This window comes from Merops nubicus, unplaced genomic scaffold, assembly GCF_000691845.1.
Source record: "Merops nubicus isolate BGI_N331 unplaced genomic scaffold, ASM69184v1 scaffold27859, whole genome shotgun sequence".
Taxonomy (NCBI): Eukaryota; Metazoa; Chordata; class Aves; order Coraciiformes; family Meropidae; genus Merops; species Merops nubicus.
The window spans coordinates 548-23,532 of record NW_008632069.1 but is presented as its reverse complement, the minus strand read 5'-3'; the positions used below and the strand labels follow the sequence as shown (position 1 = coordinate 23,532).

At 36.3% G+C, this 22,985-nt stretch overlaps 1 protein-coding gene across 1 annotated transcript in view; it reads right to left on the bottom strand.

Moving 5' to 3' along the window:
- FAM188A (family with sequence similarity 188, member A) overlaps window positions 1–21,717 on the bottom strand; it is a gene marked incomplete at both ends in the record, with an annotated part of 48,340 nt that extends 26,623 nt beyond the window's left edge. Inside the window, 9 exons of the mRNA XM_008947826.1 lie at window positions 4,768–4,848; window positions 6,029–6,099; window positions 11,488–11,567; window positions 12,437–12,510; window positions 12,961–13,075; window positions 14,987–15,038; window positions 18,855–19,028; window positions 19,475–19,532; window positions 21,638–21,717. Coding sequence (XP_008946074.1) covers window positions 4,768–4,848; window positions 6,029–6,099; window positions 11,488–11,567; window positions 12,437–12,510; window positions 12,961–13,075; window positions 14,987–15,038; window positions 18,855–19,028; window positions 19,475–19,532; window positions 21,638–21,717 — 785 coding nt within the window. The remainder of the gene's footprint in view (window positions 1–4,767; window positions 4,849–6,028; window positions 6,100–11,487; window positions 11,568–12,436; window positions 12,511–12,960; window positions 13,076–14,986; window positions 15,039–18,854; window positions 19,029–19,474; window positions 19,533–21,637) is intronic.
- Window positions 21,718–22,985: the final 1,268 nt, after the last annotated feature.

Below are 22,985 nucleotides of genomic sequence, written 5' to 3'. Positions count from 1 at the left end.
GGAGAACACCACTGACCACTGGTGTCAAATTCATGACACTTCTATAGCAGCATTAGAGTTTGCTCAGGTGTCCCTCTGTTGAACTTTGATGAAAACGACTGTTTAGGAAGAGAAGTGAATGTTCTTTCTTCCAAGAGACAATATTATCAGGGATGCTAAAGAAAGGCCCTGAGAATATGCAGAACAGATTACAGTGATCAAAGTTAGAAAAATCAAAAGAGCAATCTGAAACCCTAAACAGAGTCCCAACACAGCAGAACAGGCACACTTTCCTTGAAAAGAAGTACTTTGTAACTTACTCAGATGTCTCAGCCAGGAGTTTCCTCTGCTTATCTGATTTTTGAAGTGTAGAAATGCTACAATGCTGTAACTGAAAATGGACAGCAGATTCTGTTGTGGGCTATGTGCTCAGAGACCTGGGAACAGACTAAGTGAATTTCTGAAAAACTTAAGAGTGTCTCAACGGAGAGTTTCAATCACCTGAAGTCACCAGACACCCATTCCATGCCGTCTTTTCACTTTCAAAGAGCCTGAATTCAAGCTTCCAGACCATGTGAATTTGCATGTCAGCAGACTTAGAAAGCAGGTATAACCTGCTGTTGTTCTTCCTATTGTTTGCACGAAGACATTTTCTTGTTGTACGTCACATAGTATTTCAATCTGTTGATATTATTATACTGTGTATGACCACACTCTGACATTTCTGAAAGTTCTGAGTAGTCTCAGCTTGTCATAACTTCTTATGTTATGAGTATCATAAAAATAATGAAGAACTGACAACACAACATTTGATCCATAGCATCACAACCTTATCCCTACATCAAGTAATTTAAAGCTGCCCCACTTTCTTACTCTGATTTCCATACACAAAAAAAAAAAAGTTAACTTGACTTTTAGAGGACACTTACAGTACTGTCTATTTGCCTTAGCACCCTCTGACAGAGCATGCAGGGATACTCAGTGTGTCAGGTGAAAGCGTCTTTGTTTTTGTTGGTCTGAAGTCATTTAGAAGTTCTATTACTCACTGAAAGGAAGGGAGGGCAGGGAGAGACAGAAATTATGTCTGCTTGGACTTAGTTGCCTATGAAGAACCTACACACTTTTTCAGGGAAAATCTATCACTGCAAATGCAGAAACCATGACTACGAGGAGTAATAGCAACCTTTTTTCAGCAAATGTTAAATTTGGACTGCTGAGCATTAAGCAACTTTCTGGCCTTACACACACACAGTTGTAACTGAAAGGAAGAAAATATGCTGGTACTAATTACAGTTACCTGCCAACATTGTTCCTCCTCCCAACTATTCACAGAAGTGTTTTTCACCCCTATTATGATACACATAAGCATCAGAGTTCTGAAAAACTAGTTCATTAAGTAATACAAATGTTTGTGTGTCCTTTCCAACTTCATTACCTACTCATCTGCAGAACAAGCTGCAGCATTTTTTCTTAATACAGCCTATCTTAGAAATTAAAATATGGAAGATGAAGTGAAGCTTCATTTCTGATGTTTCCAGACTACTTTCTTTTGTCCAGAAAGAACACTTCCACTGAAGTGGGTGATAGTGGATGAAAACATTGTGATGAGTATTCTCACCTTCCCATGTTTTATATAGGAGATTATCCACTGCATTTCAAGTTGTTGTGCCTGCATGGTTGCCTGCAAAATATCTAACTGTAAATAACTGTTTGGCTGGCAACAGGTCAGCTAAGTCCCAGGAAGGAAAACTACTGATAGTCTCTTCAATAAAATGAGCTTCAATCAAAATTGCCAAATAAAGGAGGAAATTGTTTCTTAAGGTATTTCTTTCTAACTCCTTGTGGTAAAATGAGGTTAAAGCATTTCTGTACATATTAAATGAGTTTTCACAATCAAGATGTGGAGATGAAGACCATGTACACAGAAAAAAAAATTCCATTATTTTAGTAATGGAGAAAACTACTGATGCACTGGTAGACTTCCACTAAAATTAGGAACTGACTCAGCTGTCAGGGCTTAAGTTTATTTCATGTAGCAGCAGTTACAAGAGAACTCAAGCCCTATGACACTCTTCAGTTCATTTCTTAATTTTCACTTTAAGCTTTGTGTGATATCCAGCCCCAAGATGCTGTGCTGTGTTTTGCTCATTCATTAAAATCAGCTGAAAATGTAGGAAGTTTTAGAATGGCAGCTATGGACAGATTTATTTAGTTTAGTAAGTATGACTGAAAAAGATGTCTCCGAGTCACAGCCACAGCAGAATGACCCACACTTAGAATGAGGCAAATAACATGCTGCAAGATAGCAACAGATGTTTATAGCATTTAATACAAAATGTTCTGTGATACAAAAGCAAGATGGATGATCATTCATTCCACAGTTAAGAGAATAACATTTATTGCTGTTCTCCACATATAATGTAAAAATGTGAGTGAAGCACCTGAGCAGCAAAGAACAGCAGCCAACTTTGAGAAGGGTGGTATGCAGAATTTGAGTAAAACCTTTTCCTTGTTAAAGCTCCATGCTCAAGAAAAATTACTGAGATAACACCAAAGATTCTGTCCTGTTCTCCAGTATCCCCATGCTACCTGTCCATGGTAGCAGCAGCCTAGGAAGATCACTTTTTTCTAAGTTTCTAGGCCAAATTACTCAGCTAATGACAACAGTGACTACTATTCTGCTTCGTAATTGCCTAACATTCTTCTATTCAAACTTAAGGGTTTAGGCTCCTGTAAAACTTACGCAGCCTGAAAGAACTAAAGCTGCATTCGTTTTTTTCCAAATTTAATTTGCACTGCTTTTGGCTCCACAGTCCATTTTCCTCTTTCCATTACAAAGATTTCTTTCTCATGCAAATAAACTCACAGTCAGCCTAGCAGTTACATCCTCAGTATCAAGCACCTTTTAGACAACTACACACACTACTTTAACAACTTGCTGACTAAACACTGTCAATAAATTAAAGTTTCTTCCTGTTGTTCTTGGCATGTAGCTTCAGCTGATATAATAACAGGCTGCTGACATAACTCATATTTCCACTGTAGCTGACATCTCTGCTCCATATGAAATGCTCACCAACCTTTACTTCATAAAGGGTGAGGTCAGGCAAATGAATTAAAGGACTCCCAGAACTTTTACACACCTTCACTTCCTGCTTTTTTTTAATAAAAAACATTTCTAGGAATTTCTTTGTCAAGACTATGTTGCTTCCTTTTCCTGCTTTTTAGTTCCTAAGATATTAATCACAGGCTGAAGCTTTCACAGAATTGTAGAATGGTTTGGGTTGGAAGGGTCTTTAAAGATAATCTGATTCTAACCCCCTGCTGTGGGCAGGGACACTAGATCAAGGTTTTTCCACAGCTTAAGTGGAGTTCAGTGAAGAAAGAACCACCAAGCTGTGTTTGAGGCACCAGACGTTTATGCCCAGTTAGTTACTTTAAACCCAGCAAACAGCCCTCAACATCCTAAAAGAAAGAGTATTAGAAACGGATTTCTACCTGGAGTGGTCACTGTAGACACAAAACATTAGAAGGTGTTATTACATTCTGGACAGGTTCACCTGACTTGTATAACAGAGTGATTATGCATATTTGCATCAGACCGCTATCTCTATGACAGGGTACTGACTTCAATAGTGTAATTCAGAAAAATACTGGATAAAATTTCAAAACTGAAATAAAAAAAAAACCCTTTACCATAAAAGACTGTTTGGGGACAGAGTAAAGCAGCAAACAAACATTCAAAGGCAGATAAGGATTTTTTCTATTGCCATGGCATAAGAAAGAAAGAGCATTTATCAGAAAAGTTTTAGGAAAGTTTTAGCATAGCATTTGCATCAGAAATTGCAAAAAGCATCCAATGCACAACACAGATTCATTAAAGGATTTGTTATATTTAAAGGTAGAGAAAAACTGCTACACAAACTTGCAATGTGTTGTGAAGGTTTGTTTTGTTTTATAAGAAAAATCTTATGGTTTGTGTCCTCTTTTAAAAGATTAGGCCAAAGGTTTTCTTCATGAAACTAACAGTTCAAAAAATTACAGCTTTAACTTTATCATATGTTCTAGAACCTACTGTCAAGTTTTACACTTAAAATATTCATTCACTCACAAGGTATTAAATATAGGAAAGTTAATTCCTAATAAGCACTAGTAAATACACTAGTATGTACCATTTAAAATTTCAATAAATATCTTTCATCAGAAAGAAGTGTTCTATAGAAATAAAAAACTAAGGAAAACAACCCATGATCGTCAACTAATTGTCTCCTCATAAAATTTGGTCTAAGACTCTAAACAGACAACTCCTCTCAAAACACAATTTTACATTTTGCACATATTACAGCACCTGATAGAATAATTATAAGGAATTATCATAACAGTCCTGGTATCTAGTTTTAATCTAGAACAACAAACTATAGCTATACATTAAAAATTGCACAAGTACTGTCAGGGATATTAAACTACTAACAGGTACCTACACATAACTGTTCCTTTTTGTACCTCTCTTGCACTACAGGAACTTAAGACAGTACTTATCCCAGTTATGGTGTTCTAAAGCATATCCTTCCCCCAGCCCAAGAAATTAAGCCAGAACCAAAAGACTCCACTAAAATTTATGAGATACCAGCAAACCCTGTGAACAACTCTGCCTTCAAGGGAAGGCTTAATTAAAAGGCTTGGTGACTACGTTTTTACATGAAAGCCACATGAAAGGCACATTGTAGCAAGATCTGAACTTTGAATTTGTGGTGTGCCTGAGGTTACCAAAAACCACATCTAACATACCTTGGCAAAAAAGACTGTGAGATGAGTTTCACTGCCAAGTATCCAAATGGGAAATTTTGGAGATTTCAAATAGGAGCCAACCTAAAACGGTACAACAAAATCAGAAGCACACAGCAAATCCAGAAAACTCATCTAGCTACTGAGCACGTTAATGACAATTCAGTCAGGGGAGTCCCAACTGCTCCGAAAATGAACATAAGAAGCTTCACAAAAATGACAAAATGTTGTCAAATACTTTAGAATCTAATTTTGATCAATGATTCCTGTTTGACTTGGCAAACAAGGTAGCTTAAGATAATTAACTGAAGTAAGACATTAGTGAGACTGTGGTATCAACGGTATTTCTTACATCAGCCTTGGAGACATGTTTCAAACACTACACACAAAGAAGTACTCCTGTGCTTAACAATACTGTAATAGGATGCTAAAGGAGGCAGAATTCCAGTTGACTTATTAGCTGGTTTGGGATCAATCAATTCAGGACATTTACTTAATAAATGAAGGGATAGTTAGTTACAGTCAATGTGCCAGTGTTCTGCAAACTACATAATCCTCTTCAACCCTCACCTAAGTAAAAGTAATTCAATAGATTGAAAAGAAAACAAAGAACAGCCAAAAGCCTTTTAAAAATGAGAGTATTAATGCTGTTTCAAAAGCAGTGTTTGTAAAGCATAACATTTCTCAAATAAAAACTTTAAATCAAGGAATTCTGTGTCACAACAGGAAGAAACAATATGGACTAGATTGCACTTCAGTTATTTTCAGATACTCACAGATAAATAATAAAGTAGCTTTTAAGTCCTGAATATTCTATATTCAGAATACATTTACTTATTAGTAGTTTTATCATTTTTACTTACAGCTACTTATTTTAAATGGAAGACAGTGACAGCCTAAGAAGACAACAATAAAACTGCAAGATTCAAAATAGCAAGCCACTCTAGGACTTCAAGGTTTCATAACCTACGACATAACTTGCATTATGCATTATTTTAGTAAAAATATATGCTTCTGACTAGCTATATGAAGTTGTTACAATAAAGTTCTAATTTAAATAGCATCAAACAACATTTACCCAATAACATTGTTTAATTTTTATCTCATATCTGTTTTTAGATGGTATTATTCTCAGTTTTAATTTGAACACTTTGAAAGTTCTTTACTATCTCATTATACACAGTGAAGCTTCTAGTAACACTGTTAAGAACCCCACACCACCATATTGAAAGAAAAAATTTAAATGATGTAGAAAACAGCTTACCTTACAATATCTCAAAGATTCCATCAACGTGAGAAAGCCTACTGTTGCTTGTTTATGTATACCAAGAAGTTCTGTTCAAAACAAACCACAAAATGTTTTCAAGAAAAATCTGCAAAGCCTCATTTCACATTCTGCATAATAAAACATAATGTTGCAAATAATAGTTTTCTTAGTAGGAAAGAAAGTATTCACTCAATTTAATTTTCCATCCTGACTTCCACTAAATGTATCACACAGCTCTCACACACAGCTGTCAGGAATAGCTGAAATATTTATGTACTCCTGATTGAAAGAGCACTTACAGAACCTTATTTGAAGCTTTCTAATAAAAAATGAGGAAGTACTTCAGAATTCAGGCTTAGAAACTAGTTATCATCATAAGGATTTGAAGAAGCTCTAGGTTACATACACATGATCTCAACAGCGTAAGTCCGTCTACTTGGAACACCTCTGCTAGGTCCCCAAACTGCCTGAACAAGAAGGGCATACCTGATCCTGTAACTACACATGGGAACATACACCCTGGTAATTTAACAAGATCTGTATTTCCCTTGCAGAGAGAACATTCACTTTCGTATTTCAAAGTTCTCTCTAAAACACCAAGTCTTAACTGCATTTTCTAACATTGATAATTCATGTACAACTGTATGAAACTCTGATGTCTTTATCCCTGGGCTGAAGCCTTTGGGACCATAGCAAGTGAAAGAAATTGTACTGAATTTAACATTTCTGGACTTCCAGAAATCAACTCTGCATTTTCTTGTAACTCACAGCACCAGGCCTTGTATGCCATATTCCCTTTACCAACTTCAGGTTTACCTCACTGATTTTGCAACAGTGGAGAACAGTTATTTTAGTAACAGTTTAACTTTTTCCTCTACTGTTAGGCAAAAAAAAAAAAAACAAACCCAAACTCATAACAACACATCACCCTCCAAAATACAACCACCTTCCTCCAAACTTACAAACACTAGCTTGCTCACTACCTTTGTGGCCTGGAAGTACAACGCCTTCCATAGAGTTGTCAGCTATACATATGAAAAGGCTTTCTTTGCAGTGCAGAATTCTTTGGTGTGAAACTGTGCTTTCAAGGATTATCTTCAAACTTGTTCAGAATTAAAACATTTGGGTGTACTTAGGTAATACTTTGTAGAACCCCATTATGTCATTGACCATGTTATTATAAATTGCTATACATTGAAACAATCCTTTCTCTGAGCTGAGGGCAAGTGACCTACCCCAATTAAACTAGTGAAGGAGCTTTCAAACTAAGGAATAGCTACTGTTCAGAAATAGCGCATTTATACAGGCAATGAGGGGAAACAAATGGCAGAAGTAAGCAAGAGTACATTAAAGTATTAATTTCAATACACCACATGTATTTCTTAAATGTCATTACCAAAAATCAGTGCAAAGTTCAGTCTGCCAAACAAAGGCTTCATATTGAGGAGCTGATGCTTCGAATAGAACAGCGTAGTAACATATAAATAAACATCACTATTCAGAAAATGATTCAGGAAAAAAAAAAATTCAGATGAAGTGTTTTGTACCCCTGAGAGATATCTATATGAGAACTCTGATTTCTAACTAGAGAAGCTGGGATCCTGGCTATGACAGTAGCCATAGGGTGTGAATACCCTGAATAACAGGTAGTTAAGCTACACAGATCATGTATCTGAAAGCTATTAACCTCAGCCCATAGTCACTGGCCTACCCAAGCCTCCTTCAGAATTAGAGAAAGACACAAAAGTAAAAATTACTCTCAGATGACTTACAAAGAAACAAAAAGAGACTAGTTGCCCTAAATCAAAACTCATCCCTGTGAATATCCTCGTGCCACAGAGAAACACCCCTGGAAGAGATCTGGCAACACCAAAGATCACCTAAGAAAATGAATATGTCAGGTTTTCCTTTCTAAAAAGTACTACTGTGAAGTGCTCAAATTTCTAAAAAGGGAGAAAACTGGAGCCTTTAAAAAAAAAACAAAACTCAGGCCTAAACTAATGATAGTTTTAAAATGTGACAATACTGTTACCAACCTCATCAGAACATTGCCACCTACAGACAACAGGAAACACCACAAACTCTTCCACTAAGAAAAAGCAATTACAGCATTATCTGTATTCATAGTGAACTGCTACACTTCATGCAATTCCCTTTAAGAAGGGAAGAAAAAAAAAAATTACCTCCCCACATCTTCTTACTGTGGATAATCATGGCAAGAGTAGAGATTAGACTAAGAAGAAAGGTTTAAAGGGGAAAATGTAGATAGCTAAGGAAGAGGGATTATTTCACTGGTATTTGTAGCAGTGGTGGCCAAGAACAATTGCAATTAATAACTCCTGCCCTATCTGGAAAATATCCAATACTGTAAGTCAGAGGTCCAAGTATAATCTGCAAACTACCTGCTAATTCCTCAAGTTTGTAATTCACTGTGTTCTTTGTCACTAATAAAATCACTGACAATACCTTTAAAATGGTTTTAAAGATTGACTAAATTCAAAATTCCCTTCCAAAACAGCTGAGCAAGAGAAAGTGACTTTATGCAACTTCTGAGTAAAAATATAAGGCAATTGCCATTTTGAAAATTCCATTTAATAAATGTGTTTACATATGATAACAGCCTCACCCACCTAGCATTTTTCCTGTTCCTGCATTGTGGCTGAATTTTCTCACTGTTGCTTCACTGCTGCCCTGCAAATACGCCATGACCGTGTCACGTCCGTTACTTTCTGCAGTTCTTCAGCACAACCTTTCCTCCATGCCCAGGGATAACTTTCCTGCCTGACAGTTTCTGAAGTTCACCCACTGATAACAGCTTGTCCCAGAAGTGCTGAAATCTCTTTCCGCTATGTTTATAGATGGAAAAGAATCAAGCAGCAGTACTGGCAATCAACTCTGTATAATACTAATGTCAAACCTTCCAATCTGTACCTGCTTGACCAGAGAAGTTTAAGGCAAGTGACCAGTAATCAAACCAGAAAAACATACGTAAAGCCAACTTCAGAAAATAGTCAGCAAGCACATCCAGTTCTTGTTATTTTGACACCTGTGACCATTCTTCATGAGAAACTCGTAACACTGGCAGAAAGGCTACAGCCAAAGAGTCAAAAACAGGAGGAACAACTGAAGGAGAAAAGATGACAGAAAGGATTCATATATTAAAAGAAATGTCACAATGTGTCCAAAATTCAGTCTTTCATAATAAGTTGTGAACAGTACAGGCTGCTCCTTGTCCTTTTTCATAGTCTACACAAATCACTTTGTAATAGATATTGATTAGAGACTTAAGACAGTGAGTAAGCTGGTTTTGAGTCTAATTACTGCAAAGACTTGAAGAAAATGGAGGGCTCCCAATGGCAGTTTAAGTCCAATTACTCAACTGGTGAAAAACTAACAGGACACATGACACCAGATTCTTAAGATGTACGAATGATAATTTTTTTGCTCTTTTGCCCCAGAAGAGATGGACATTTCTGTGGGAGTTCTGTTTCTGGATTTTTAGAGCAGAATTGATTGAGAACCTAAATGTGGAATATTACTGTGTGCAAAGAGAGTTCAGTGTTCTCAGGAAAGAAAAACATTCCAACTTGCAAAACTAGCGAATAAGGTCTACTAGAAAGATAATTTGAAAGACAAATAAGGGAATGAATTGCAAGATTTAAAGAAAAGATATATTAAATTGCAGAACAGTAAATTTTCCCCATGTAAAGAAAATCTGCAAGAACAATTCAGATTGATTGATCATAATCTAACAATTCAGATTGACAGATCAATCTAAAAATCAAAAAGATAAAATGAAAAATACCAAAGAGAACATATGGACAAAATCAGGAAGGTTAATTACAACAAATTTCAGTTAGAAAGAGGACGGGATAACAACGTTCCATCCATGCAGCATGAATTAGAGTAGGAACTGACTGATAAAACAAAACAAAATGATGCAAAGAAAACGGAAGTATTCAAAGCCATCTTTTGCTTTACTTCACAAAAAAGTAAATGTCCTGTAGTCAAGGTTAACAATGATATAATGGTGTCAGCTGTTAAAATGGACATAGCTGGCTAAAAAACTGAATATGACAAATGTGTTCAAGCTTGCAGATCCTAATGAAATTCATATAACATTTAAGTATCTAGACAAAATAAATCTCTGAACTTAGTTACTTATATTAAAGATTATTTTGTGTATCAAAGATAAAGAAGGTATCAGACTAGAAAAGGGAAAACGGTACTTACAACAAAAACAGCAAACAAAGCTAGAGGAAAAACCCAGGATGATTTTAAGAAAGGAATATTTTAACCTCCAAAATGTTTTAAAACAAATTATTCATCAATCTGCACATTCTAGGAAGGACAAAAAAAAAAAAAAAAAGAAAAAGCAGGAAGTATAGGCTCATCAATAGTAGACTACAATAATCCAATCTCAATGCCCTGATGAGAAATCTACCAAACAGGATGAGAGGAGTAAAGATAGAATATCCCAATGACATTCTGGTACATCTGAAGTCAAAGTAGAGTCTGTATGGAATCATAACCAAATGGAAGCCTAGAAAGTCTTGAAGGAGATCATATGACTTACTTATTGTCAAACCACAACATTTTGATTCAGATCTTGCACAGATCTGTCTTTAACATCAGTTCAAGTCAGTATTTCAGTGATTACTTAGATGATGGAAAATCCCTGTAAAAAACGTGCTGATGAACACGTTCCATGGATGGACTTTGGAGCAGTGGGAGAATGTGAATACTTTCAGAATTCAAAGCGTTCCTGCTTTCAGATAATTTCCTCTGTAAGATGAAATGCAAAAACACCCACAAAAGCCCCCTAATCATTTCCATGGCCCTCCACTGGACTCTCTCCACCTTGTCAATGTCTTTATTGTACTGAGGAGACCAAAACTGGACACAGCACTCCAGAGGTAGTCGCGTAAATGCCATATAGAGCCGAAGAACCATCACTTCCTTCCACCTAATGTAACCAAAGGTACAGCTGGCCTTTGCAACTCACTGCCCACAAAGACTTCAGGTCCTTTTCTATGTATCTGCTTCCTGGCCAGTCAGTGCTGCCCTGAGCTGCTGCACAGGCTTATTCTATTCCAGAGGCAGGACTTCGGTGAATTTCATGAGGTTCCTGTCAATTTCTTTCTCTAGACTGAAGTGGCTCCTCTGAATAGTGGCCCTGTCTCCAGTGTATTGACCAACTTTCCCAACTTGCAGGCTGCACTCCCATCATCCAGGTCATCAGGTACCTTATTAATTTCAACCTGCAGCTGACAATCCTATATTCACTGATAGTAACATCAGAGATTTTATGCAAATATGTTTTATTTCCATTTGTGGTCTGCTTAAATCAAAGGACAGTAAACAAGACTATCAGAATGAGAGCATATTCCAGGTCTGTAGATCAGCTTAAAAAAAAAGTAAAAATTACGAGCAAGCATAAGCTAGAATCAACTTACTCATTCCTGAACATTCTCTGTCTCCATCCCATACATTAGAAACAGCATGGCCCGTCAACAGGAGGTTAATCAAGCTTTGGCTGTATAATAGAAAGAAATAGACCATCAAAAGGGACAAATAATTTATTTCTAAAAAAAATGTTTATGTCTAACAAATGAAAAAATTGTAATACCCAGACAGCTAAGCAGATATTCTCTAACCATATTCCTTTAATTAGCCTCTGTCTGTAATTCAGCAATGCTAATATGAACTCCACTCTTTCAACCAACAACTTGGTTTAAAAACGTAGCCCTAAATTATTTCTCTGGAAATTCATCGGTAACAGGATTATTTTCTCAGAACTGAGGCACTAAACATGAGTACAGAGTGAAAAAGACACACTATGTTTGTTATGGTTTAGACCCTGCCAGGAGCCAAGCACCACATGGCTACTCACTCACTGTCCCCCCACCCACCAAACAGGAAGAGGGAGATAAATACAAAACCCTGCGGGTTGAGAAAGGAGAATTTAATACAATAATACAAAGGGGGAAGTAACAGCAACAGCAAGGGTAACAGCAATGAAACAATACACAAAGCCAGTGATACAGAACAGACCTGACTGAAGGACGCTGCTCCAGAGCAGATCCCACCACCCTGGCAAAGCCAATGCCCTGCCTGGCCCGCCCCTGCCCTTACAGGGTGGGCATGATGCCACTGTGGCATTGAATAACCCACTGGCTGCTTCAGTTGTCTATCCTGGTTGTTGCCCTCCAGAACTTGTGGTGAAAATTAAGCCTATCCGAGTCAAATCAGGACAACGTTGTGGGTTTTTTAGCTATTGTAAAGTTGTAACTGAATCCATGGTGTCATGTCAATAATTTCCTAAAAGAATGACCAGTTACAGAAATGTTAAAAATTGGCCAACTAAGCTACTTTAAGTGGTAGCAACCATATTTTGCAGCTTACCTTCCATGACCGTAAACAGGATCTATCAATGGCTCAGCTGCATCTTCAATTTCATTTTTTATGTTTTCAATACCCTGCAGAAAAAATACAAACGCTTTTGCTTTTTAAGGAATGTATTGCAACATTTGTAACAACAGAATGCAACAGTAAAACATTAGAAGCCTGATGTTCTTACATGAACTGAGACCTAAATATATTTATTCCTCTTGGTAAGAGATGTTAGGGATATACAAGGAAGGATGTTTCCAAATTCTGTAATTCTCCCAGATCAGGGTGAGGAAAAACAAACACACAAACAAACAAAAAACCAAAACCACACACACACACACAAAAGACAAAGCTTTTCAAGGTTTTATGCTGGAAATGTACTGCAACATGAATCAAGACATCATTCCATCTGTTGACTTAGATGTGACTTAAGTTTATCAGTGTGGTGTTCACCTTTTAAAGAAAAAGGGTTACCTGATCAAACTTTCTCTTAAAGAAACAAAACACATACACAAAATATCAAACAGCCCACAAACCTTTGTCAATATTACAGAATACAGAAAGAGCAATACTCCAAATCTGTTTGTCCACACTGAATATTGGTCCCAAACTGCATCCTTCAGTTCACTGAAGCTTCTGAATGCTCGTTTGCTAAAGACAAAAAAACAAACAAAGAAAAGGAGAATGTATTTAGATGAAGTATTAGAATAGTATCACAAAACACAAACAAGAACTAGCAATATATAATATGAAATATGAAAATGTCCAAGTAGAAGCAAAGTAAATCTGGTGGTGTATACAGAATGACACAGCAGCTGTTCTGGAGTTACTATAACTGCCATAGAGTCATTAGTATTTACCCAACAGAAGATAAATCATTCTGGAGCAACGTGCAAAAATGAACATGGTTTTTATATGCAAACTCTAACCATAAAGTTGCATACACCTGTGAAAGAGCTAAGTGGCTTGAAACAGTAATTCTACAAAACACTGTTACTGAAATTGCGAATAGACTGTACGTCACTGTTTGCATTATATAGTGTTCTGAAAGATTCAGCCCATAAAGAGTGGAGAATAAAACCTTCCACTTAACCAGGCAAGACTATCTTTCAGGCTTTCAAAGTAATTACTACATTTTCCCAAGGCAATTTGATTTTGTTAGACTCTAGCTTTGGAGAAAGCAAAATGTAATTTGCTAATTTTCGTAACCACAAGACGTACATTAACATTTGGGAAACTGTGGCTGTATAATAGGGTTGCTGCCTGGATGATAAGGTAAAACCAGGTGATCATATGTTTCAAAAGGAAAAAAAAATAAAACAAAGAGAAAAGGAAGCGATCCATCAAGACTCCAGTGAAGTAACGTGCTTTCTATTTATTGGGATATTTAGATCTAAATACTGCTTTTTTTCATTCAGTAATTCAAACTAGATCAGAGTCCCTGTTTATCAAAGACACAATTAGGTGTATTATTTTCTTTTGACTTCTTGCACATTTTTGGTACGTCTTGTTAAAAAAGAAAAAAAAATCTGAAAAAATATATCCATAGATGGATTTATTTTAGGTAATACTTGAGATTTTTAAACTGCCTTTTATTATCAATATGAGTATGTGTGGCATACAGTGTATGCAAGGCAAAGTCAATTCGGGAACCCACCACTCAGCTTGCTCTAAAGGCAGATGCCAGAGTGCTCATTTCCAGTGAGAAAGACTGAGGGAAAACCGAAGTGGGTGCCCCAAGTCCAAGTATCAAGGGAGTGAAGAGCTGGGGAGGGGGAGCAGGAAATTAGCATTTTGATCAGGTAAGGTCACAAAAATTGCATATTCTCTTCCTTCTTTTCTCACACAACCATGGATTTGAAGAACAAACTATAATTATTACTGATACAATAACCAGCAGTTATTTCAGTTCTACTTAGCAACATTTTCCACTTCAAGTGTTTTTTGAAATGCTGTTGCTCTATTTCCTCTTCAGGGTTTTATTTGTATAATGATTACAGCTGCTCACTGTGAAAATAAGAAGCTGTTACCTTTAAAGACAAATTCACTAGAGCTGCAAGCTCTGTATTTACACACCAAAAAGAGAAAAGTGTTTGAAGTATGTAACAAAAGTCATTCTTGTATATGAAACATTCTCATGTTTCTTACATTGTCTCAAATACAGAAAAATACTAGATTACTTTTTTTCTCAGTAAATATATAACAAGTCTTTCAGACAGGATTACCTGTGAAGACTGTGATATTGAGAATCAATATCTTTAATTTAAATGTGAATCTTAATTAGCTATGTCATATACTTGAAATGTACAAGTTACATGGCCCATTTCACACATAACATTGCTCCAGTTTTATTACAAAGCCTAATGCTTATGCTTAAAATAACATTTGATTTTACACTGTAAAAAAGCAAAGAAAAACTACCAAAATCCCCAAACCAAAACTTCAAATCCAGGTTTAACCTGATGGGTAATGCACAAAGTTCCTCAACATAACATTTCAGGGCTGTGAATATTAGTGTAACTTCAAAATATTGTATTTTAAATGTTCCAACATATTACTTACTGAATTAATGCATGAAATCGCTCAAAGCCAAGCTCTTCGACAGCCAAGGCAGCTATACACAAGAGACACTTTTCAGCACTACACATGGCAAAAAAATGACACAAGATACACACAGCAAGCTAGTATACTTTCAAGCTTTAATTATACTTTGAACTTTTAATCCTCCCTCGACATTTTTTAACTGATTGGTATAAACTAATTTACTGCAACATTAAGATTCCACCATACAAATTAGCGAGAACATTTCTATTTTGGCTAATTAATTTATTAAAAGCACAAAGCCACTGGAGTGTGTAGCCCTGAAAATATTTGTCAAATATTAAGCTGTTAATTTTGTACAAAACATGACTGTTACAAAGTTGTCAATCATACGCATGCTAGAGTTTTGCAAGTAAACAAGAAGTATTATTTCCTAGAAAAGCAAGCATGATTACCTGGATCATTTTATCAATGTAGGTAAGCTGTATTTTTTCTTCACATGTACATTTCTGTTACTAAAATTTTGGAGTTTTTTTTTTTTTTCTCCCCTTTTAGTGATTATTTATCATAAACAAATGAGTAGAATGTTAATTAACACAGTGTTACACATCTTGATTTTAAATACATTTTCATTGTTTTCTTTTAATAATGGATAAACAGCCTTTCAAATAAGTGTCACATCCAAGACAGGAAAAAAATACAGCATTAGTGTCTTCCCAAGTTCAACACAGGCTTTATACCTTTGTTCCCCTCAAAACATTTCCAAAACAAGGGGATGAAAAGACCTTTTAAAATCAAATTTTCTTTCATCAACAGGTACTTATACTCACCAATTGTGTAACTACCAAACTTTATAGGCATTCAAATACTAAGACCGTAGCAGTCTTTAGTGCCTTCTATATCCACAAGGACTTTACTTTCCTGCTAGTAGAATAATATATAAAACAGATAGAACTGCTTTCTGATAAAAGCAACTTGATGCTGAATATTTAAATAATGTCTGATCATCTAGCTACTGAATTTTGACTGCATTACAATTCATCAAGGACCTGAAGCCACTAGGGCTACTACTGCTGATAATTCTTCCCACATGAATTTCAGAAAGGCTTTTTATACCCTTTCTGATTGTATTTTGAAAGATGAGTTTGATTTGCCTCTGTGGAAAGACAGCTGACTCTCCAGCAATAGAACACTTTAAGAGTAAGAATAAAAGACTTCAGAAGACTTTAAGAGTCTTAAGAGTGTTACTTTTTATCTTTTGAAAAACAAGGAATTGCTAAAATTGGGTTACCAAGAGCAAGACGAGACTTAAGAAAAATGTATTTGTAAGATAGTCTTAAAAAATATGAAACAATTAATCCAAATTGCAGAAGCTGCTACAGGAACCAATCTCGCTCCACAAACATGGGTTTTTGCAAGCAAGAAGTTAGAGGGACTAAATCATATAAAGCAATCTTTGAACCTGGGAACTTGCACTACTGCAGCCAACACATGGCCAACAACAGGTCACTGTTATACACCACAAAAGCAGATGAAAAATGCTATTTCATTCAGTAAATGTGTTCAAATCCACCTTTTGTTCACACAGCAGAATGATAGGCAGTTTCATTCTGTTACTACAGAACAGAGTGAAATGTAAGAGAGCTATTTGAAACAAAGGGAAAGATGTAGAAGTCCTAATGAGAAGTGTAGCTAAACATAACCCTAACAAGGCTAAAGACAGTGCTTAGTGGAGAGGAAAAGAACAAACAGCAATAGAACGTGAATTGTATGAGAACTACAATTCTACAGAAACTCTTTTTAAAAATATCATGCTGTGTCTCATCATATTTCATGGTTTTATAATAAATTTATGTCAACTCCCCAAGAGCAGTAGCCTGCTATGTGGAATTTCATCTCCAGTACCATGCATCTAAATCATCTCTTAAGTCCACAATGCCTGTTGCTATTTTTATTGATCACAGCAACCAAGCAAGAAATAAATTTATTCCTTTGCACTGGCAGTAACAGAACTCTGTACTATCAACAATACCTTCCTCCCCACATCTTTGTCCCAAGCCTAACCAGACAAGAAGCTGCTCTATAGTTAAATAGCAGGAGAGAACTGGGGGGAAAAACAAAACAAAACAAAAACAAACAAACAAACAAAAAAAAACCAAAAAAACCAAACAAACAAAAAAAAAAACACAAACCACAAAACCAAACCCTAAGAAATGTATCCTAAATCAGGAAATGTATTGCATTATACATGTAAGGTAGAGCATGAGCTGCAGAAAATGAACTACAGAGTATCTACAAGAGGTTCATTTCGTGTCTATCAGGGACCATTGTATATGAACAATGAGAGATTAACACTGCTGGTGACAACAGCACTGTTCATGGGAAGTGTATCCTGCTCCTCCATGCACATTCCATGGTATTAAGGACACATCAGGCAGAACTTGTAGGCTTGCAGAGAAATATGAAAAATGCAGGTATGCAATAGCACGGATTAGTTCATTAAATGCCAGCGTTGAGAGCGATTACTAATTGAGTTTGTGTTTAAAAGGACTTTCTGCTGAACATTTTCTACAGTTAAAAATTCTTTAGCATATATTATTTTAAAGGACAGTAAAAAAGTATTGACAAATAGGATCTGCTTCACTTTTCTTCAAAAGAAACATCGTAAAATGAGCACAGAAATTAGGAATTTCAGAGTTACAACTGCCTTATTATCTTGCAAAGGAAGACTTTTTTTTTTAAGCAGAAAAGCTGCAGCTACAACTTGCTGTATAATACTTTTTCTTAAACAAAAAACTCCCACTCTGAAATTCTGATGTGGTGACACTGGTGACACCTGATGTTTTTGGTTTTTTTTCAAATGAGTGACATTTTTATTATTATTGTTTGAGCCTTCTAAAGCACATGGAGCATTTGATAGAAGCAGCTGAAGATGGCTTGTAACATAAAGAGTTCCAGCACTACTAATTGCTATAGCTAGCTGCGCGTGCATAAAACTACTTGTACAATTCTTACTTTGCAGTTATGCCACAAACTGATGAATAACATATTCCTTCCATCAAAACATGGCACCTTTATAAGCATGTTCTTATATGAAGAATTTTTCATACTTCTTAAGGGACACATAGGGAACAAAAACTAAAAGAAAAAGAAGCTTATCTTTTAAGATGTTAGATATAGCCTATTAAAATATCAATAAATACACATTTCAATGACCATGTGTGCACAGATTAACTTTCCGTGTCACTGGCTCCACAACAGTTAGATATGACTGGATGCTGTAGCTTACTGCAACAGGTGATGTTCACTGGATCCTTGATGCCAGTAACTAAGGAATCAAGACATTTGCAAAAAAAGCAGGTAACTGAAAAATACTAACCTACAAGAAAAACCTGTTAATCTACTAGAAGGGGATTTGATTAAGCTGTTTTGGTAGTTATTAGAATCAAAGAGAAAAAGGCTACTTCTCCACAACAGATCTCCAAAAAAATCTCCAAAAGATTTTAGAACAGACAAAGCTTTGCAGATTTTCCTACAAAAGCTCTTCTGAAATATAGCAACAAGTGACAAGTTAAAATACTCCTCCAGCCTTAGGAAGCATGTAGATTTTTCCTAATTAAAGGCACATCAGGTCCCAATAAATTACAAAATAAAATTGAAAAGATAAAGAAATTGCTCAAATTCAAGAGAAACATGTTAGAACTCCAAAACTTTCCTGTTGACAAAAAGAATCAATGCCTCTAATTACAACAGACAAAAATCCATCTGTTGCTAATGGAATCACAAAGGTGAAAACCCCACCTGTGTAATAATAGAAAGCAGTGGCCCCTCAAAATCAATGTAATGCTTCACTAAGCAATGGGTAATTTAATATAGAAATGCATCTTACAAGGTTGTTCCTCTTGGCGACTAGATTCTGCAGGACTTTCAGAAATACTAGCAGTTCCTTCAGTTGTTTTTCCTCTTATCCATGTTGCCAGAGAGTAGGACTCAGAATTATCAGAGCAAGCCATTTCCAAAATATCACATAATGTATGACAGAGAAGGTTCTTCTGCTCCTCTTCTGAAAGATCAGAAACCTACATGAGTTCAATTGCTGCTAATCAGTACCTTATATAATCTACTAGTATAATTTCATAAATCAATATTAAATAATTGAGTTTACAACATTAATTAATAAGATTAAAGTGATGTTTGACTACATTAGACCAAAGAATTAGACATGTCTTTAGAAAAATATGGTTTAACAGGATTTCTAATCGAGTCTGTTTCCTAATAATAAATTTCAATCAAATATTTGTAAAACACAGAAGTGCTGTGGACAGGCATAGACCTCACAGATGAGAGTTTAGAGACACATTGTATATATACTGGATGCCTCCTAAAATGACATGGGAGCACACAAACAAAAAGACAATGTAAAACTTTCAAAATTCTTTGTACTAGAAAATGCTTGCAAATAATTAAAACAGAAAAAAAAATAAAGAGAGAAAAAAGAGGTCTCAGTACCTGGACAGTCTCTCCAAGTAGACTTTTCACTGGCAAAAAGCCTCTTCAAAAGGAATGCCTTTGTTATCAAAGCATAAAATAACGTTAAAATACGAGATAACTTTTACATTATGTCACAAGCTCTATACCAAAGCATTTACACGTTATTAGAAGGGTTTCAAGCTGCCCATCGCTCAGTTAGAGACCCTGACCTTGAACTGTTTACTGGTTTTTTCCACTTTAACTACAAAGGTGGCCTCATGCCTACATTCAACATTCTTGAGTTTGAACCTCAAGTACCCTCCAACAGCACAGCGTGCACATCTACATGGACAGCTCCAGCCTCCCAGGACAGCAATAATGGAGACCCACATATTTTGCAATATAACAGATGAGTAGTACAAAAGAGCTCTGGTCATTCAGACCCTTTAGTACTTCAAAAGCCCATCTCTTTTAAGCATTCCAAGTCATAATTCACAGATCAGACTAAAGAAAACCTATGCATCTCCATATCCCTGCTTTGTTTTCAAACAAATTAATTTCCAACACTAATGTTCCAATTAAAAAGAAAAAATTATATGTGTGAAGTTACAAAGAAGAAACAATGAAAGAACAAACTTTGAGTCTTGGTCTTTCTAATGACTCTATTAAATGCTGTTCCAGGTATTTCCAGCACCTTAAAAATAGCTGCTTCACCTTTCACTTCTTCCCTGACAGACTCACCCCTGTTATCCTGTCACAGATTTTTCCCACACCTTTTTTAGTAATTCACAGCAGCAGTAAGCTCTGCAAGATCTCTTTGATCCTTTCCTCCTTCCCTAGCTCGGACTCAGCTCACTTTCAGGCATGCTTTAACCACTAAATTTCAAGGAAGTTGAGCTACATATAGATCTGGAAAACACTGTCTATAAGAGCATTTGACATGGTAAAGACTGCCTTTACAGAGCCAGCTGGTCCTATTCTTTCCTCTCCCCACTCTCCCCAATAAAAGACTCAGTTCTAACATCAGAGACCAGACACTCTACATCTGGTTTTAAGACCACAGAACCAGAACAAAGCCATGTTACAGAGAGCAACTTGTAATAAAGTATTTTCCTATTGATTGTTTACAACCTAAACAAGTGGCACTCCTTCCTGTGGTACAAGTCTTTTGGTGGGATCAGTGTTGAAGAGTGTCTTGAAGACAGAACTTTTATGACTATCCCATTAGACACACTAGGGATACAAACAATGCTATGATGTCAGTTGTCTGACTCAGATACTTTCCAGTTCATCATCAGATTAACTCTACTACATGACTTTAATATGTCCCCTATCAGTGAACAAGGCCTCACCCAACTCAGTCCTAGACATACCTGCAGAATTTGATCTGTAAGAGCAGTCAAGAGCAGGTTATCAGAAAAAGAAAAAAAAAAAAAAAAAAGTAATCTGGCTCATGTCTGCCTGTCTCTGCAGGGTGTTCCTAAAAGAATGAAGAGCAGTCACAGATTAGCAGAACAGATTCAGCTGTGCTGTTATAGCTCTACACAGCAGTCAGAACTGCCCCAGAAACAGCATTTCAGGGAGCATGCACATAGCCTACAAGACACAATGGAGTACAAAACCAAAACATCAGTCACAGTAGGTTGGGTGTATCTGAAGCACAAGTGAAATCCTAAGTGCATATCCAGAACAAAATACGTTCACCTGACATACTTCCATCATTCTGCTAACCAGGACTTTGGAAATATAACATTTCTCCTCATGCACAGCAAGACACCTTAGTTTTGAAAACCGATTACTTCAAGTATTTCTAACACACTTTCCTAAAGCAGCCACTGTGACACAGATATTGCCCCTCTTAAGGGCAGGGAATTTGAGAGATGAAAAAGGATTAGGACTAGAATGATATCTGATCTTTTGCTTCTCCCCTTTATACTGCATTCCCCACTCTGAAGCTCCCTCTGCTTGGATCAAACTGCTGCACTTCCTCAAATCCACTTCTACAAAGTTATAGTTCAAAATCAACCCATCAACCCACCTATATCTTTTTACTGATTTTTTGTTTTTTTTTCCACTCCACACTATAATTATTAAATCAAAACACAACTGAGCTGCAATTTATTTTAGTTCCACATATATAGAGAAAATAATAAATTTTGGGCTTACTAATTTTAAAACATTCCTATAATAATTGCATCTTACCTGTACAGGTGCAATCACTGCACAAGGGCCACCCTCAAATTGTTCTAATGCAGTTGATTCAGATTCACTGAAGACAAATCCTGCCAAATGAAAAAAGACTATATTTAGTGAAATATGTCAACAAGCACACATTTATATATAAGCCTTCTGTAACAGAAGTGATACCTGATTTATTCACTTTTAAAGATTAGCTAAATTTTCAAGATTTTTTTTTCCCCTGACAATGCTACAGAATGTGGTTAAACTATCTGAAGAATAAGAATAATGAATAGAGGTAAAGGCACAGTAATTATTTATCTCAGCAATGAAATCATGACCACAAAGGGCCAACAGCTAGGTTTTTAAACAAAAGGATTCTTAACAGAAAAACTGTCACTAGAGCATATGTGGCTAAATACTTAAAACTATAATAAAATTAAAACGACGGTTACTTCTTAGGAAAAAAATGAAAATTTGTTTGCAAGTGATAATATTTTGTCTCATATATATAAAAGATGGACCTTCACTGAACATACTCAATACATTTCTATTCCTGGCAAAGGGCTCCCACCAATCTCATTTTTGACCTATCAGTGCTTCTTATTACAACTGAAATATGCCAAGTAACTCAAATATTCACTGGTAATCACTGCAGCAAGCCTCTTAATGGCGTTCTTTCACAGATGATACACTATATGTACTGAGATGCAAGATCCCCTATTTTCACCCTCCATCTTTAACATAGTTCAGAATTATCTTAAAGTAATATAATAGAGCAAACGCTGGAGCAGTTACTGCAATATTCTTTGTTACCACCTTGCCCTTAAAGTTGTCTTTGAGATACGGGGATTCATTGCTTATATTTCTCACAGATAAATGTATATATGTAGACAGTTACCCTGATGAAGCTGTCACACAGCAACACAAGATATTTTGCATCATTCTTTTAAGTGCCGATAAGATTGTGCTGAGATGATTCCAGTTCAACGTAATCCAGACACCATGCAACTGTAGTCAGCAACTAACCAGCAAGCACAAGCAAGTAAGTGGTGGCAGGAAGAAAGGAAACACATGCATATTTTTGCAGCAGTGCCAGTCTCAGCAGAAAGAGGATTCGATGCTTCTTTCCCACGATCTCTCCCTTTACCAATGATGTACTATTACATGCTGCCATATCACAAGCATCCCCAGCACCAGCTGTGAATTTGAACTGGGAAAATGCATCCCCCCATGGCAGACTTTCACATTACGGCATGACAGGCACACCATCCCAAGTGGCACAAGACTGGACTGCTGTATGCTTTGTAGGCCAACTTTCATCACAGAAACGATGTGTGTTTCCCCTGTATCTGACAGAAGGTCCCAGTTC